Source organism: Chaetodon auriga, chromosome 20 (genome assembly GCF_051107435.1).
Source record: "Chaetodon auriga isolate fChaAug3 chromosome 20, fChaAug3.hap1, whole genome shotgun sequence".
NCBI lineage: Eukaryota > Metazoa > Chordata > Actinopteri > Chaetodontiformes > Chaetodontidae > Chaetodon > Chaetodon auriga.
The window spans coordinates 6,689,666-6,707,018 of record NC_135093.1 but is presented as its reverse complement, the minus strand read 5'-3'; the positions used below and the strand labels follow the sequence as shown (position 1 = coordinate 6,707,018).

At 45.8% G+C, this 17,353-nt stretch overlaps 1 protein-coding gene across 2 annotated transcripts in view; it reads left to right on the top strand.

Moving 5' to 3' along the window:
* The first annotated feature begins 485 nt into the window (after nucleotides 1-485).
* The window catches only part of dock1 (dedicator of cytokinesis 1), a 173,519-nt gene continuing 156,651 nt past the window's right edge, over nucleotides 486-17,353 (top strand). For both annotated transcript variants that reach the window (XM_076759720.1, XM_076759719.1), the window contains exon 1: nucleotides 486-657. In XM_076759720.1, the coding sequence (XP_076615835.1) occupies nucleotides 615-657 (43 nt within the window). In that variant the 5' untranslated portion in view covers nucleotides 486-614. The remainder of the gene's footprint in view (nucleotides 658-17,353) is intronic.

Here is a 17,353-nt window from a genome sequence, read left to right as displayed (position 1 = left end):
CTGCAAATAGTGCAAACGAATAAATATTGCATGAGTGGGTAAAGTACTAGATTACTTTACAAACATGAAGTGGGTGCTTATGTGCAGTGTATGCACGTCTATGTGCAGTACAGGCAGCTTGCAGGATTTACAGATGGGTGGTTTTATTCAAAATTTACAATTTTCGGGAAAAGTGATGAACATATAAGAGCTCACACTCTCCTCCATGAGAGATTTGTCTCCGTGCACTGCTGGATGGGACGACCAGGCGAGGCTCACACCGTTAACCACCAGCTCATGTCATATTTCTGATAATACGCCGCTGCAGATGAATGCGGTCCACTCGCAGCTTATGCAGAGCTTGTCACCGGCCGCGCAGCAGTTTCCGCCTCGATGCAAACAACAGTGGAAGTTTAGCAGGACGCCTGCAGGGTAAAAAAAAAAAAAAAAAAAAAAGTTGTGATCCCTTCCTCCCCCTGGCGGAGCGTCCTGTCACTGGTGGAAAATGGCTGCTCGGAGTAGCTCCCCAAAGCTGAGAGAAAACTGAAAAAAAAGTCTGCATTAATACCAAGAGGTCTCATCCGGACCCTCTCCAACAGGCTCAAGGACAACTCGGGGAAGCCTCGACACTGAGAATGTCTCGCTGGGTGCCCACCAAAAAGGAAAAGTATGGTGTTGGTACGTAAAGAAAAACTTGCATGCTCCATCGTTAGCTCGTCCTAGCTCTCTGCGCTCAGATTGCACAAGTTTGGGAAGGATTGTGATTAGAAAGCGGGCGGCTGTGTTGTTTCTCGTGCGGCTCTGTTGCGGGCTTTAATGTGACTTGAATTTGTCTAAACTGTGGGAATCTCCTGTCCGGTATTTGCCTGCTAGTTTGCATGAAACGCCAAACAAGGAATGTGTTTCTATTGTGAGGAAGAGGACTGTGTGGATTGGGAATTGTTAAGAGGCGCGCCTTGTTCCAGCGCTGTTTCCTGTGTTCTGGGGCCTCCGCTGCAAACTACCCCGCTAGAAACAGGCGACACATCAGCTCTTTTGCTTTGCTGGTCGCTTGTGTTGACCGCTCCATCTTCTGCTCCAAAGAGTCTTTCTTGTTGGTTATTATTTGTGACTTCCTCTGCTGCTTTGAGAGCAGGCGTCCTGTCCCGTTTAGCCTCCAGTCTCTCCTTTACGACAGAAAGTGTGTAACTTGGTAGTACTGAAGGTAAAATACTACAAGGCCAACAAAGACTGTGAGTGCCACCGGCATGAATATTAATAATATTTAAATAGGGCATTCTTTAAACACTTATCTCACTGTACAGTACAGTTATTGAAAGGTATTTTCCTTCAGGCGCAGGTGAACCATTTTATTTGAAGGACCCTCCTTTAAAGGGTCCTTTACATAAAGTAAACAGAGTTTTGTTTATTTACATTTTGTGCCAGCGACCACAAAGCTTTTGGCCTTAGATGTGCCTCTTACACCGCAGATAATACACGTTTGTATTAATGATTGTTTTTCTGATAGTGTCATTTGACTAATCGATGGACTTCTATAGAAATAAACTAAACCACACTGAAGAAGGCAAGACAGCCAGAAGGGTTTAAAGCCTCTTGAACTGGAGAAGAGCGTATTTAATTTCGATGGCCTCTGAATAGGTGGTATGAAATATGAGGGCAACCCCATCATGGTTAATCACGCTCACTGGGCTACACTTGAATGCCTGAAATAATGGTATAATGGAACTAATCGTGATCTTTCTGGGGATCCCCTGGAACATCCTGGTCCTGCTCAGTCCGCAGTGCAGCAAATGACACGTGTTTTCCAGAAGAATCTGGTTTCACAACAATTTACGGTTGTTGGTAATGTGTGTCATGTACCCACCGCATGCGTCCCCCTTTTAGCTGCGTCCATTAGCGGGACAGAGGGCTTGCAGCTGTACGAGGGATGCTGATGCTGATTGATGGATGAGTTCAGCAGGTGACGCCAAAGCTTTGATTGGCGCCTCCGACTCCAGCTTCCAAATGAGCTGTGCTGTTTTCAGTCCGGTCCACGCTTTATGAGCCTGTGGTCACAGCAGATATGGTTTGCAGTATAAATGTGAGTGTGTGAAAAGTATACTGTTCTGATGCTAATGATTGCCTCGATGCATTGTCAAATATCCATGAGATCTTGAAAGTGGAGGTTCTTCAAAACATCTCGGAGAAAGTTCTCAGAGGGTTCAACTGAATGCAAGAGTGGATGAGTCATTAGCACGAAGAGAGGCAGCTGCCACATCACTGCTGCAGAGGATTGGTGGGGTGCACATCCATTGCACTTTTAATACTTCATGTGTTGACCAAGAAGCACTAATGAGCACTCTGTGAGACCTCTTGTCCTGGCAGTGCTCACTGTGGACCTATTTCTGTTTCAGCAAAACTTTTGTCACAGTGTTCACTACTCTCATAATGGCCCCATGGCTTTATTAGCATATGCAGGAAAACCTTCTCCTTTGGTCTGTTCACAGCAGTATTAATAATAAATGCTACTGTCTTCTTACATAGAGCATGGCAGTGATAATAAAGGGCTTTGTTATCAGACCAGTAGATTCACATTACAGTGTTTGGATGGCTGTGGAATCGAGGCTGTGCACTGTAGCTTGCTCCAACACCAATATTGGAAATTAAACCACATTAGATTTGTGTCACAGTAACTGCTGAAAAACAGAAATCTGTGAAAAATTAATGGTTTTGTTTGTCTCTTCGTTTTCTCTGCCGGTTGTTACCCTGCTCTGCATGGCCTCAGCAGCTGATTGGCTTCAGTAAGATCAGATGAGCTTACACTGAGCCCACTTGTTATTATATTAGTGCTGTATCAGTGTTATATCAGTGATATCAGTGACAAGATGTTGTCCTTGATTTTATCGTAACATCGCGGTTAAACCTGTAACTACCTTATGTTGCGTTATGTTGTAGTTCTTGTTGCCGAGTTGGATTTTGTTTTTCAGTAATTTCTCGCGCTTATCTCTCAAATCTTAAATCTTCAGTAGCTATACTGCCCCACCTTAGCTGTGGTGACATATGACAACCTGCAGTCTCTCTGCACATCATCAAGTCCATTTACCTAATTACTGTACTTAAAGGCGCACTTTGGAATGTTCTTGTAAACAAACAAAAGTTGTGTTTATGTTCAGTGTTAATCGCCAAAACTCATTGTGTGTTGCTGAGGTCTAACAAATGTGTCACGTCACCCAGTTTTGTTTAATAGCTTGCGGTCTTCTCCTATCCTCCAGTTTTTGGTGCATGGTTTGGCCTGTTACCGCCACCTGTAGATTGGTGGAATAGTGCAGCAATATTTGCAGGACTGTTTGTTGCTTCAAAACGGGGCAACCCAACGGGCCCCACTCATAGAAAAACAGCTCCGTAGCACTGCTGGAGGTCCAAAACTCCACAGGATGATGTGTGGAAATACAGGGGTTATTTGCTCAGGCTGTTTTTACCAGGGCAAATTCAGACAGAAGCATACCTTTTACCATATCAAAAGCAGACATAAAAGAAAAAGAATTAATGGAAATTGATTAATTAAAACGTGATGAAGCTGCACCCCACATGGTACCAGCTAGCTAGCAGAAGCTAGCAGAAAGTACTAAAAAGTTATTAATTGTGTGCCTTGCTTTAGGCTTCTGTCTGCTGGTTACCTGAAAATATAGAAATATATTCGCTCCAGTAATATAGTCAATCGGGGCCATTCTTCTGCGTAATAAGCACTTTTACTTGTGGTACTTTAAGGACACTTTGGTGATACTTATACACTCCCACTTACTTTAAAATACAGGCCTTTTGCTTGTACTGGAGCGTTTTCACATGGTTGTAATGTTACTTTTACTTACATAAAGAATCTGTTAAACCTGTTCCCATTGAACAAGTTTTGTTATATGAGCACCTTGACTTGATTGTGGAAACCCATGTTCTTAATGCGCCTGGAATCCCCTTTAACTCACCAGAGGCAGCAAACCTTATTGCTTTTTACATTGTTTTCTGAGGATAATTAAGACCCTGAGGCATTAGCTCGATTTCCTCCTCCAAACAATGTCTTCAGTTCCACTGGCATGTTCAGAATGCTGCCTGTCAGCCCGGATTTAACTCAGCTGATCTGGTGAATTGACAGAATTCATTGGCATTCATGAGGCGGTCACACACACAAAGAATTTTCGACTGTTTCCAAATGGACGTTGCGGTTTTGGGCTCAGGGCGTGACTTCATTCCATGACCCGTATTCCTATCGTAAAAGAGGAGTAAGGCAATCCATTTGTCAAAGAAATGTTAAAATCATATCTCTCCTGACCTTGAGCTAATTTCATTACACAGTTCTGTTCTTGTCAAATGCCAACCAGCCCGGCATAAATCAAAGGGATCAGGAGTTGTGAAGCCTAGTTATTCTTGTGGCATCTCAAAAGTGATTTAACAGGGCCTCGGGGAAATGTTTTTAGCGTCTCTGGGTTCTGTGATGAATTAACCAGAAATACTTTTTGATGCTAATTTCAAGTGTTGTCTCATTAATTCTGTTTCATCAGGATGTTGCTGTTCCTTAAGAGAGACTTCAGAGGGTTGTGGTTCTAGAAAGCAAGCCAGGGAACACCAAGCAGCAGGACTATTTACTGGATCTACACATCACTGTAGAGACATAAGAGCAAATTACATTTGAGAGCATGTGCTGTCGTGAGAAGTGTTTTCCACTCCGTGGTGCGTCTCCCTTTGTAATTTAGCTTGAAGTAATCTAACATAATACCAGCTCAGAGCATAGAAAACGCCATGATTGTTCAAGATACATTTGGACGGTTACTTCTTCCCCCAGCTTGCAGTTGCAAGGAAATGGTGCTTCCTGTAGGTCAGATCACACACCGGCGGTTTATCTAACACGACAATTGGCCACACACACATGCACACCGAGCTCTAAACGCTAGCTCTGGCGAGGCTATGATTCATATTCTTGAACTGGTGTGTGGCAGACTGCAGGGCCAACAGGACTGACAAGCTAGACGGCTCTCATTTGGAACAGGTTAGCGGTGAGTGACACATTGGGAGCAGAAAATAGAGACGCAGTCGCTTCGTCTCTTCACTGAGGGCATAACTAATTTGTGAAGCCCCCACCCTGCACCCAAGAAAACCATCTCCCACCCACAAGTGCAGTAAGCTAACAAATATGGTTGCAATTAAAACGCAGTCTCGGTTACTACATAAATTCTAACCATGTGTTTTAAACTCCCTGCCTCGCATTTTAACCCTGTCTCATAGCCCGGGCTGAGGCTATTTGGTGTAAAATATATGAGGGTGAAATTTGAGTCATTCCCTTTTATCAATTTATGTCTTGGTTTTATATGCTGGGAGCTATTTCCACTGCATTTCATTGAGAAAAAGCCTTGTCTCTGTTTTAAGGCACAATAAATATGAGAAGGAGAAAAAGCGTGGCTCTCGTCAGTCGCTGCACTCCCTGCCAGATATCGCCGCTATTAATTCTGACATAACAAAGCATTCAACAATATTAACTACACAGCGGACTTTTAGAACAAGGCGCCCGACTTCTCTCTGCCTGCGTTTAAACTTTGTCCAAGGAGAAACGCTGAGCTGACGAAATCGGAGACAGAGTGCTTTTAGGAGAGCGAAATAAAGCAGCTGATTAATAGGAAGGTGCCGGGAGAAGGAAGGAGATGCCGTGGAGACGAGCGGGAAAGGTGATTTCTGTTCTTTTTTGTCTTGTCAGGAGGGTAACAAACCGTTTCATCTTTGTTTGGTCCGTGTTGCATCCAGGTGGTGTTTATGATCAGCCCGGCACCTTTGCTCATAAATAAAAGTGTGCAAACAGAAATTGCTTGTGTTCTGCAGCAGAGGGAGGCGATCAAATTAAAGGATGCACAGAGCTACAGTGGCTGCCGACCAATATGTGTGCCCTGTTATGTTCGGTAACAGAAATCTTTTTATTAAGTGCTGACCGTGAGAAGGGTGCAGCTCTCTTGAGCCGTCACCTGCAGCCCGAGCGCTAAGCTAACACTGTTATTTACAATATTATGAGTTTGTGCATCTTGTGTTGGATTGTGTGGTTTTGGCAGTGTGCAGAATGCTGAATACACCCTCCACCTGGAGGAAGGAAGTCAGACACAGGAGCGTACGTTTTCAAAATAAAACACCCTGTGCAGACTCCCGATCGTACATCAACAATAAATGCAATTAAAACAGCCAAAAAACTCAACCATCTCCAAAAAAAAAAAAAAAAGAAAAGGTGATGGACTCAACCAGTCGCTGATAGCCAGTATATTCGTCCAGTTGCCCAACCCTAGTATGAGTATACTAACCTTTGTAAACAAAAACTATTTAGAGACTCAAATGCATTGAGCATTTCCTCTGCATTCATTGGCCTCTGTCTCTTTGTCAAAACTTTGGCCTCCTCCTCCTCTGTCTTTGGAGGTCAGCATGACTTTGCTATTATTCATTCTGAAAGGGAATTATATATTAACTATGGGCCGCGCTGCTTGGCGAGGCAATTCTAATAGTACAGCTCCCAATGGCTTGCTGTGAGATGGTGGCTAAGACAAATGACAGCTGGCCTATTTAATCAGTGCATAGCTAAGTGGTTCCACACTACTCCTTCTTGGCTCACCACTGAGACAAAGCTGGAACACTTTTACATCTTGTTTAAGTGTCGCTGTCGTCTGAAAGGTTGAGGTGAGGTGAGGGGAGGGGGAGAATGGAGTGGTTGTGAACAAGTTAACCTTGGGAGTGAAAAGTTGATTTGCCTTGTAATTATAGTGCAGTGCCGCCGCCAACTGGAACCACAGATTTTAACAGTGTTAGTATATTTAACCTTCGTGGAGCTGCTTCAGTGACAGAAACAAGTAAATCTGGAGAGTGCTAAAAATGTTATGAATCAGACATGAGTCAACATCCTGTGGAATCATCATTTGTACCCTTTCGTAAGGACTTTTTGTCTTCATTCTGGGTCTCAGCTGTTTTTGTTTTTACTGTAGCGTCTGGGGAGGCTGGTTGGCGCTGACAAATGTCATCAGTACGCAGTCAAGATGTTTCTCCACGTCATGGGCTGTTTGATTGCTCGTGGCTTTACAGAGGATCTTTGCACCGTCCTGGCAGCTTGTGGAAGGCGGCGAGACATGCAGAGAAAAGGACACACAAATGCGTCCTGCGTCATGTGTGACGACGCTGTATGTGTGAGTGACTGATGTGGGGAGGCTGCACGGGCAGGCGGTCTCCGGTACCCTCCTTATTGATTGCGGACTTGCTGGGGAGCTTGTGTATTGTCTGAAAAGAGTCCTGCTGTGCTGCTTTTGCTGTCTTGACAGATGGCTAATGGTGTGTAACACTTCAATGTGAACCAAAGGTCATTGATGTAGACATGTGCTATTACATAATTTAGATTCAGCTTGATGAAATTGATATATAAGAGCCTTTCAACTGTCATGTTGTATCAGGCAGGCGGCTCATGTGGTTGCATGAAGGCGTTGGTTCAATTAAAAAACCTCAGCGTAGTTTAGCATTGAAAGAGATTTATCTGAAATGATCCACCGGGAGTGAACCTTCTGACACACACATGTAATTCCTGGTGGATTATTAAGACAAAGCTGTTTTCCTCCGTGATAAGGTTAAAAATGTTGTTCATAAGAGATGCAGAGGAAAAACGTTTTTCACCAAAGTAATCTGAGCGCTTTTATCCAAATCCAATGCAGACGAGTAAGCGGAGTGATCATTCAATCAGGGTTGCCAGCAGGTGTGAAAGGAGTTGCTGAAGGAAAAAAACTCTAATTGCTGGCCAATGAAAATCAGAAATCTGCTCCAATTGAACTAAACTGACAGCCAGACAGCGTTTCCACCGGGAAAGTGTTCAGCCGAGGCGCTAAGCTGCCCCGTCTCGCCTCGTGATCAGTTTAATCGTTAGATGGCGGTCTGACCAATAGCCTCGCTGAAAATAGCTGTTTTTGTTAAGTGAAAATGGACCTCTGCTCCTTTTCCCTCAGAGTTCATAAAAGTGGGTTCATTAATCATGATGTTTGCAGAGGTGGTGTCTTTCAGGTGAAGTGACCCACCTCCACTGTAAAACACTGTGAGAAGACCCGGTAGAACATCAGCATCTCCACACAGATCAGGCCGTCATCCAAACATGGTTTATCCTCCCTGTGGATCTTTTATTTCCCCTCTTGCCTGTAAGCTATCAATACATACTTTTAAACAAACATCAAGAAGCACTTCTACACAAGCGTGAGACAGAATAAGCAATGCAGTGGCTTTGTGGAGTTTAATGTCTCTGAATAAAACCTAGAGGAAAGACTTGGCAGCGAATATAAGACTGTAAACTCAGACTGCATTGAGTATTCTTAACAACGTCTAGCTGACTGCTCTGGCCGAGGCTTTATTCTACCAGAGTGATGAGCTTGCAGCTGAGCCGAGGCTGTGCCAGGCTGCCAGTGGGTGAGCTGACACTGGGCGACCCGTCTGCTTCTGTGGGTCAAGCGTGGGCTAAGAGGACGGCTCCCTGGGAAAACTCGCTTCCCAAGTGCCTCAGAAGACTCGCTGTGAGCTGTTGGCAGGTACGACTCGGGGTGTATGCGTGACTTAAAGACGAGCGCCGACGGCGTCAACATGCACGCCGTTATTAAAGTCCCACAAGATGGAAGACATTCTCCGCTGAACATATTTATTTTGCCTAGGTAAACTTCCCTAGAGAGATGTTTTCCAGTCATTAGACTGTATTGGTTTTGAGTCTTCTAATCCCAGATGCTCTGATTCATGCACAAGAGAAATCATAGGGCTCAATGACTCTGAGGCTATTCAGGTTATAAAAATGTCAACGTTAATATCAACTGCAGTCCATATTAATGTTGCATTTGCACCTTTGCGAGAGTCCCATGGGTTGTTTTGGGGACTTGTAATGGAGTTGTCAGTCACTGATTGTGGTCGCAGACTGGCTTGGGACTGCCACGTGCAGCAGCGAGAGACAGCCTTTCAGAAGGGCTGGCATTTGATGAAATGGCCTTTTGTGTGTTTGTGTGTGTGTGTGTGTTTGTATGTGTGTGTCTTGCTAAATACTTGATAAAGTCAGAGCCTCGCAGCTGAGATGTTGGTGGGCCCTGGAGGACTTTAGATTTCAGTGAGTGGCAGTTCTGCCCTGTGATCAACCTTTAGGGATTTAGATGAAGTCGTCTCCCTTCTGTCGCTGACAACTCGGTCTCCTTTTGTTTAAAAAAGAGAAGAAGACGGATTGGGGAGACATGAAATGCCTTTTTATCTGGCCATCACATTATCTACCTGAACTTCTCTATTTGCTCTTCTATATATGCCTGTGTGTGTCACCACAACCCGGTCAGTTAAAGCGATCGCATCCATCTGCGATTAGTATCATCAGTCAGTCTGCCGTCTACTTTCTCAGTTCAGTTTGATCTTGAAAATGTCAGAAAATAGTGGAAAATGTGCCTTGTTCATTTGGTTTATAATCACCCGAGAAAACACTGAGATTGTCTGTCAATCAACTAATTATTTTAATTCTACTGAGCAGTCGTAAAATTAGGTTGAATGCATCTGTCAGCACCAGTTTGTGCACATTCAAGCAGTTTTTCACAGTCAAGTGTACAGATATGGTTACAAGTTGCAAAGCTAATTCGCAGAGCTTCGTGTGCACTGACGTGAAATCGATCACGCTTAAATAGCAGCAGTCCCAATCTGTAATTGCCAATAATAATTTTGCTGTGTTGTGTATTTCAAAGTACACAGGAACCACGAACCAGACATGATAATCATAGAACGGTTTTTCTGCGTGTTGAGCTCGATTACCAGAACAGCACAGTCATGCTTTAGCACATTTCGGAAGTGAGGGTTATAAATATCTCCTCTGCTGTTGACTTCAAACGCTCAGCAGTCATGTGTGAAAACCACAAGCAGCACCGGTGAGTGGCCACGCAACCTGTGAGATAGTGACAGTAAACAAATAGAAAAGGCTGTGCACACACGCCAGAAGAAGAACTTAGCCTGTAAATACACGAGTGAATGCATGCAGGTTGGTTTTGCTGCAGAGTGTTTCTGAGAGCTCACATCTGGCCTGTGCTGCTTCAATTAAGCTGCTCAATGAGACGATTGATGGGGTGGCAGAGGTGATCATAATTTAAGAGTATTGCTGTTGCAGTTTTTCATTTCTTCTTTAAAGCTCGTGCAGATGTGCGGCGATGGCGAATCATCTGAACTGATGAGGCTGTAGCTTAGTTTGAAAAGAAAGAGTTTGCATTTGTTGGATGTATCCGTGAACAGCTCTCGGGTCCACTTGTCAAACATGCGTTTGACAGGACAGAATGATGTTGTTGTCAGTGGCTGGCACACTACATACACGCCCTTTCAAAATGTACTTATTTGCAGTCCGGCAGAGAGCAGAAGGGTAGTTAATTTAACAGCCTCAGACGTTAAAGCCAAATGAGTATGTGCATCTTTGTTTTCTCTGGGTGACTAAACCAGTTTCCGTGGGTGGCAAAGAGGTTCAGAGGATTATCCTGGAAGTTAATTGCCTTCAGCTGCTCCAGCAGTTTATCACAGGACATGTTAGAGGTGTGCGCGATGCTGACGCGTCGCTAACGTGAAGAAATGTCTCCTGCAGCTGACCTAAGTGTCGGCGTCGCGGCCTCTGCTGTATCCGCTCCATCGCCAGTGGTCTTTTGAATGTTCCTCGCTGCGCAGGAATGCCTGCCTGTGCTTTTAAGGCTGTTTGACAGTTTGATGTTGGCAGTTAGAAGCAGTGGGTGACTGTGGGCGACCTTTCCTTACATCATTACTGATCTTCCCGACCTTCTTCTTTCTCTGTAGGACATCTCAGAGCCTTGGTTGCATGCTGCTCTCTCATCACTGACAGTGCGGCTTCTGTAGAACACAACCCTAACCCCACAGCCCTATGGTTAGAAATAACAGCAAGAGGAGCAGGGCCTAGGCATTTCCTGTTGAATGTGTCCGTTTTGCGCACCTACGCGCGGCAGATATGGCCTGACGAAGGTCAAGCACTGTATCATATGTTTGTCAGAGTGGCGAAGTGCCGCCGAAGAGGTTTCAAAGTAAACTCGCTGAGTCGATCGCAGAGTTTCTTCAAATATTTGAAGGTAATTATGCACTCATTATCATTCGTATCACAAGAGATGTAACACGGGGCAGGAAATAATTAGCTACGCCTTGCTGTGCAAAAGGCTAATGTATGTGGATTCTGCCAGCTTACTTCCCCATGCTGTGCATCGGTGTGTGTACACAGACGGAACAAATACAACTCTGTGATCTGTTCTTGGTGTTTAACAAACAATGCAGGCATTTGTGACATTGCTGTGGTTGAAGACATGCTGGAGAGCGTAAATCTCGCCTGCGCCCAGTTTTATTTTTAGGATTATTTTAAGTGATTTGAATCCGCTGAATGGTTGAGTCATAGAGAAGGTGTTTCAAAGGCTCTTTTCTCCCTCTAAAGCTCCTGAGGTGCGTGTGCAAAGTGCAGAGAGGTTTGCTTTGCAGAGCCGGCGCAGATGCACCGCCACAAATAACAGCAGAGACGGCTGTGAGAGAAACTCTGTGTGGAAAGCTTCGCTCGCTGCTCTGTAATGAGCTCGGCTCTGCGCTCCCTCTCCCTCTCCCTGCTGTATTGGGAAGATGATTTTCAATTAAAGGCTCTGCAGAGGCAATGGAAGCTGAGTTATTGGCCCGAGTTAGATTGTACCCCGAGGCCCGCGTTGGAGCCGGACGCACGGCGGGAAGTTCTGCCAAAAGGTATTACGACTGCTGGCATCCAGATCGGGCACTCGGGGGGTTTTCTCCACCTGCTTCACCTTACTTCTCTCCTCATGCCCCAAACCCGCCCTCTCCCTCTGCAGTGCACTTTCATATTTTTCGTGTCCTCTTTGTCTGTTTCCCCGATCTTTGTTTTTAATGAGGTATTGTTAATCTTCCTGTACTCATGAAAAGTATCAGTGCTTCCTTCTGGCCTACTGGAAGGGCCCCATCTATTGTGATACAGTAATATCTCAAGTGGCATTTCCTGCTTGTTTCCAGTCAGAGGGAGGAGAAATCTGGTAGTACTAGTGAGGGAGAGGGAGAGCGAGAGGGACCTGGGGCTTTCCTCTCTCCCAGCTCAGCTGCTGTCGTATTAATTTCAGGTTAATTACAATAGCATTATCTCCACTCTCCGACAGCAGATAAAGCTAAAAGGCTGTTGTGTATAATTGGTTTAAGAGGGAAAAGGGTGATTTTGTTGGTTTTTCGCAATCCCGGGTTCACTGTCTGCATTTGCCTCTAAATTAGAACCATCGGGCTTCCGTGTGAATGCCTAAACCTCTTATTAAACCCTATTAGAGAGGGACTTGAAATTAATTATCATGTGTTCCCCGCCTTGTACGTCACTGACAAAGCTCTCTCTCCGTCTGAGTGTTACAAACATGCCGTGTGGTTGATAGCCTGCTCTCACCGCGAGCGCCGCCGCCGCCGCCTGATATAATAAGAGTAGCACTGCAATATCTCAGCCGAAACCCCGGCGGACGACATCGCCGTGTGTTTTAATAACATACTTAGATGCTTTCATTTCTTTTACTGCGTTTGAAATGATCTTCATTTCTTAAGAGTAGAAAACAATGGAGGAGAATTGGAATTATTGTAATTTCCCTGCTCCTTGAAGTATCCGTAGACTTAAACAATCGGATTGGCGTGAGCTCTGAATCACAGACTGCAAGCCTACCTGAGCGCCGCCGGCATCATCAGCAGATCGCTGAGGCTCTGGTGTTCACTTTCCATCTTGTCAACTGTTGTGCTGAGTGTTACTTCGGGAGTTTGTTCAAACAATTAAAGGCTCTGTTCACATCAGGTTTGGGGTGGTGAATCGCTGACACCCCTACATCCCTGGAAACAGAAAAGGCCTGTGTGTGCAAGGATCATCATGATACTGAAACTGAATATGTTTTTTGGACAAAACAAGAGGCATTTTTCACTCCGATTAATAAGTTAAATGAGATTAATCACATTAATTTATATTTAGAGTCATTGCTCTATTATTGCTGAAACAATAAATCAGTGGATTGACCGGATCAGAGCTCTTCATCTCCCTCTTTTTAAGAATCAAAACACTCAGGTCGCCATTTAACTGAATGCAGCACACAGTACTGTACCTGGGAAAACACAGCAAACAGGTTTTATCAAGAATTTGATTGGAAGTCTGCAGCTCTGAGTTGTTTTAGCTCTTAAATATTAAACGTACCCTGTGGACGTTTCCCACCAATGGTTTCCAGTCAATCCACTGATCCACAGGTGGCAGTAATGCGCCAAGAAATGCAAATGCAGTGAAGAAGACTGCAAGCTCGTAATACACAGATGTAAACAACACAGGATTTAAAATATTGAAAAAAAAAAGAAAAGGCTTTGCAAATGTTTTAGGAGGAAGGAAAGCAAACACGGATAGATGTGTGAAGGATTCCCTTTTGATGCACAGATCTGACACAGTTAACACCTGCAGCAGCGTCTCAGTCGGCTCACGCTCGTCCCGTACAAATGGCCGCACGACCAGGTCGATGTCAGACAGGGGTGTGTTTGTTTCGTACTCCAGTCATGTCCTTGAAAGCATCACCGCCTCTGAAGGCTCATTTAGAAACGTTTTGCACGTCAGTGTCGCTCATGAAGCCTGTGTGGAAATTGTCGGTGTGTAAAATCTTGCCCTTGAAATCGGTTATATAACCACTGCAGTCTCAGAGCACGTCCGTCCCTAAACGAGGGGACGTTGAGCCCGGTGTGATGCCTCCTCTGGACATTACCTTAACTGGAGAAAGTTAAACCACTGTGCTCTGCGGTGAAAATGAACGAGTGCTCTGTTGAACGACAGATTCATGTGGTCGAACGTATAATACAGTCATTTAGAGTCAGGCTCTTTGGTAATAAGACGTATATCACTTTACATGCAGAGCTCAATCAGTCAGGCTGTCTGGGTTATGCATTTACAGTCAGACATATCCTTTAGAGGACTGTGTGTGTGTGTGTGTGTGTGTGTGCATCCCCTCTTTGCTGACTCCTCGCCTCAGAGACCCATAGTGCAGCTGGAGTGTAATAATCATCCTCTATTCCGTCCGGCTGCCTGGAAAAGGGCGTTCTCGGCCTGCCGTGTGCTTATTGAGCTCCTCCTCATTCAAGTTAAGCACTTTATTAAATTCACATTCCTCGCTCACTCGTACTGTATACGACTGTTTTCCCTCAGCTCTTCGTCTCGTCTGTGATTGCTCTGTCTCTCTCACAGAGGACGGCCTGGTACAGATGGGCGATATGTTAAAGTGTTCAAACCGTCTGCTCATAAAACCGCCGATGATGGACTGCGTGTTCATCCAGTCCCCCAATCTGCACATTATCTCTTTCAGCTTTGAGATCAGGTGATGCGTCATATTGTCTGGTGTCAGTTTCACTGCCATGAATAGATTTGAGAATTGAAACGTCACAGGATCAGCTCAGCAGATTGAAGCTGTTCTGTCTGCTCTTGTATTCGAATGTGTATAATGAAAATGTCTTTCAAACCTCAGCCTCATCGCGGTGTTTGAGTGGGGCCTTAGCGCTGCGTGTCTCGCCTTACTTTCTTATTATAAGGAGCTGCACTGAAGCCACCGTGTGCACGATTCGACCGTCTTGTTCGGAGGTTAGTGGCGGATCACAGTGCACGCTTCGTCGTCGTCTCGCATGCTGTCGCCCTCGGCTGCATCGAGCGGCTGCAGAGGTGCGATGTCGCGTCTGCTCGGGCCCTTGACGTCATCCACCTGCTGCTCGGATTTACCGCCGGTTCGGCCACTGGAAAGCCCGACCAGCCTGAGTGCTGACTCATGCGCCGCTTTTCCTTTTCCTGTAGGAGAATCCCCTTGTCTGGGGTTTCCTGGCCGGCCTCTCGGCGGGCGTACAGCCCACGGGGACTTTATGCTAAACATCAGGAGGCTCGGTCTCTTTCCAGTGAATGTTTTCCCGACGCTTCTTTCCCTCCCCTTTTTCCCACCCCTCCTTCATCAGCATACTGTATTCTCATCTGAGTGTAATGATATGTTATACTGTGCGTGGATTAGCGCAGGTTATTAGTGAGCCCAAAGTGTAGAATTACAATCAGTCCAGTGTTTAGATGAGGCTGCTTATAATTGTGGAGAGGGCGTCGACGTGTGCTGGCTAAGTGGATAGGTCTGTAATCTGATTCCACACTCGTTCCCTCTGATGATAACGTTCTGTGAGCCTTATGCAAGAGGTTATGTATGGTAATGAGCCCCCGGCAAACCATGCTACTGTTTATCACGTTTCCACATCATTTGCATGCCGTACTCCAGGGAGAATATGGTCCACTTCCTCATCCTCTTCGTCTCCTTCCTCTGATGGGTTTTCTCCCCCTCGCTGCTTCCGAATCGACGCGGGTTTACTCTGGGGTATGCAAATACAGGTTTACGAGCAATCAGAGCTGTCATTCAACCCCCACGTGACAAGAATCACTTTGGTTGCCGTGTTAAACTGCGCCGTCGCCGCCTCGCATGTCAGCCTCGTGTTTGATGCTTCTCATTCGCCCGCCGTCTTCCCAGGGTGTCGTTTGTGCTCGTTTTGTGATTGCTCCTCTTGCCCACTGAGAGTCTCGCCGGTTCTCTCAGTTCCCATTTGTTTGATATGAGACTTACTCTCATTGGCAGTTACCACGGGGGCAGTTTTTCATTTTCTGATGAAATATGGCGTCTCCATCAGAGCTGTTTGTTTGGGCCGGTCCCTCTCAGCGCCCGCCGTTTAGATAACATGCTGAATCAGCCGGACCTGTGACCCAGTTTCAAACAAACACACAGATGCAGCAGCTGATGGCTTTGCAGGCTTTTCTGGATACTTTTAATGATGGTTTAATTGAGCGCGCCCCGCTGTACAGTGACCAGGCTGCTCTCTGATGGCTGCGCACAGATTAATCCCACCTCCCTTTTGATTGTTTTGTTGCTTTCTCTCCCTGTAGGTACCTTTTTTGTGTCCCAGCGTGGTACCACTGAATTCATTTCCTGGGGTCTTTGTTCCATTGTCAGCCCGCGGCTCGTGTTCTGGTGGATTCGCTGGGCTCGTTGGATTGTTCTGGGGGGGATCGCAGAATGCATTGTGGGCACGCACGTGTATATGGACATACACCGTGATAACAAAACAACACAGGGCTGAATGAAGCGGCTGCACGTGGCGTTGCCCTCTGCCAGACTGATTCATGTTATCCATACTGAACATCAGATACAGACTGTCAGATGATAGAACTGCACGGTCATTTTCGAGGCTGTGCTTTGTGGCGGTGTTAAGCAAACGTCCCGTGAAGTGTCATTCAGCCTCTTAAGTTGCCTTGATAACTCAGTTAGGCGGTGTCCGACCTCCTCTCCTGTCGCCGACACGCACTGTGCTGCTAATTGGACTTCTCTGCAATCAGAGCAGCCTTTCTAATTGTCCCTGCTGCATCCTTCAGTGTGTTTTGCCCTGAAATCCACATAATCTTCTGGTTAATCTTTCAGTTATTTGATCAATTATTTGCTCTCAGGAGAATCGATATCAACAGCAAATACACGGGACTTGCCAGAAACGGCGTAGTTTGCTTACTTTTTCTGCCCAGTCGCAGAGCAGAACTTAAAAAAATGTCGACTTTCAGACGATCTGTAGCAGCGAACGAGACAAAAACAGAAGCGCTTTGTTCCAGATAATCGGCCCCCATTACAACCTGAGAGCTGCACGGTAACAAAAGAAAAACGCCCTGCCGCCGCGCGTCACCTGATATGCTAATGAAATGTAATCGGCTCCTCTGATGGCGGCTGATTGTGCGAGAAAATGGTCGATTCACTTGATGCACCGTCAACATGCTGGGAAGGCTCCAGAGCCTGCGGCGAGGGTCTTTTTTAATTAAGCCATCATTCACCCCTGGAAACCTCTGCTGAAGTGGCCCCGCATGCATTCCCTCAGCAGGACATGCGTACACACACACACACACACACACACACACACACACACACACACACAGAGACACCTCTCCCTGCAGGTGTCCTCTGCACACAACCTCCTGTCATGCTGTCAGTGTGTAGGTTTTATATAGGTTTTATGTTGTGTGTGTGTGTGTGTGTGTGTGTGTGTGTGTGGGCCCTCGTGAATTCCTCACAGACAGGTGTCGGCCATGGCTGGTTTGACAGCGACATGTTGTTCATCTCTCTCTGAATGAGAGAACAAGTGTCACCCGTCAGTTATAACACGACCTTGACACGTTGATGGAGCTCGAACAAAAGATGCGAGACGCTGCGCGTGTTGGCCGTCGAATCAATGGAAGCACACAGAGAGAGGGAGAATAGCCGGCATTGTATCCGTGGATTTACAAGAAAACCCACCGACGTCTTCATCGACTGCAGAA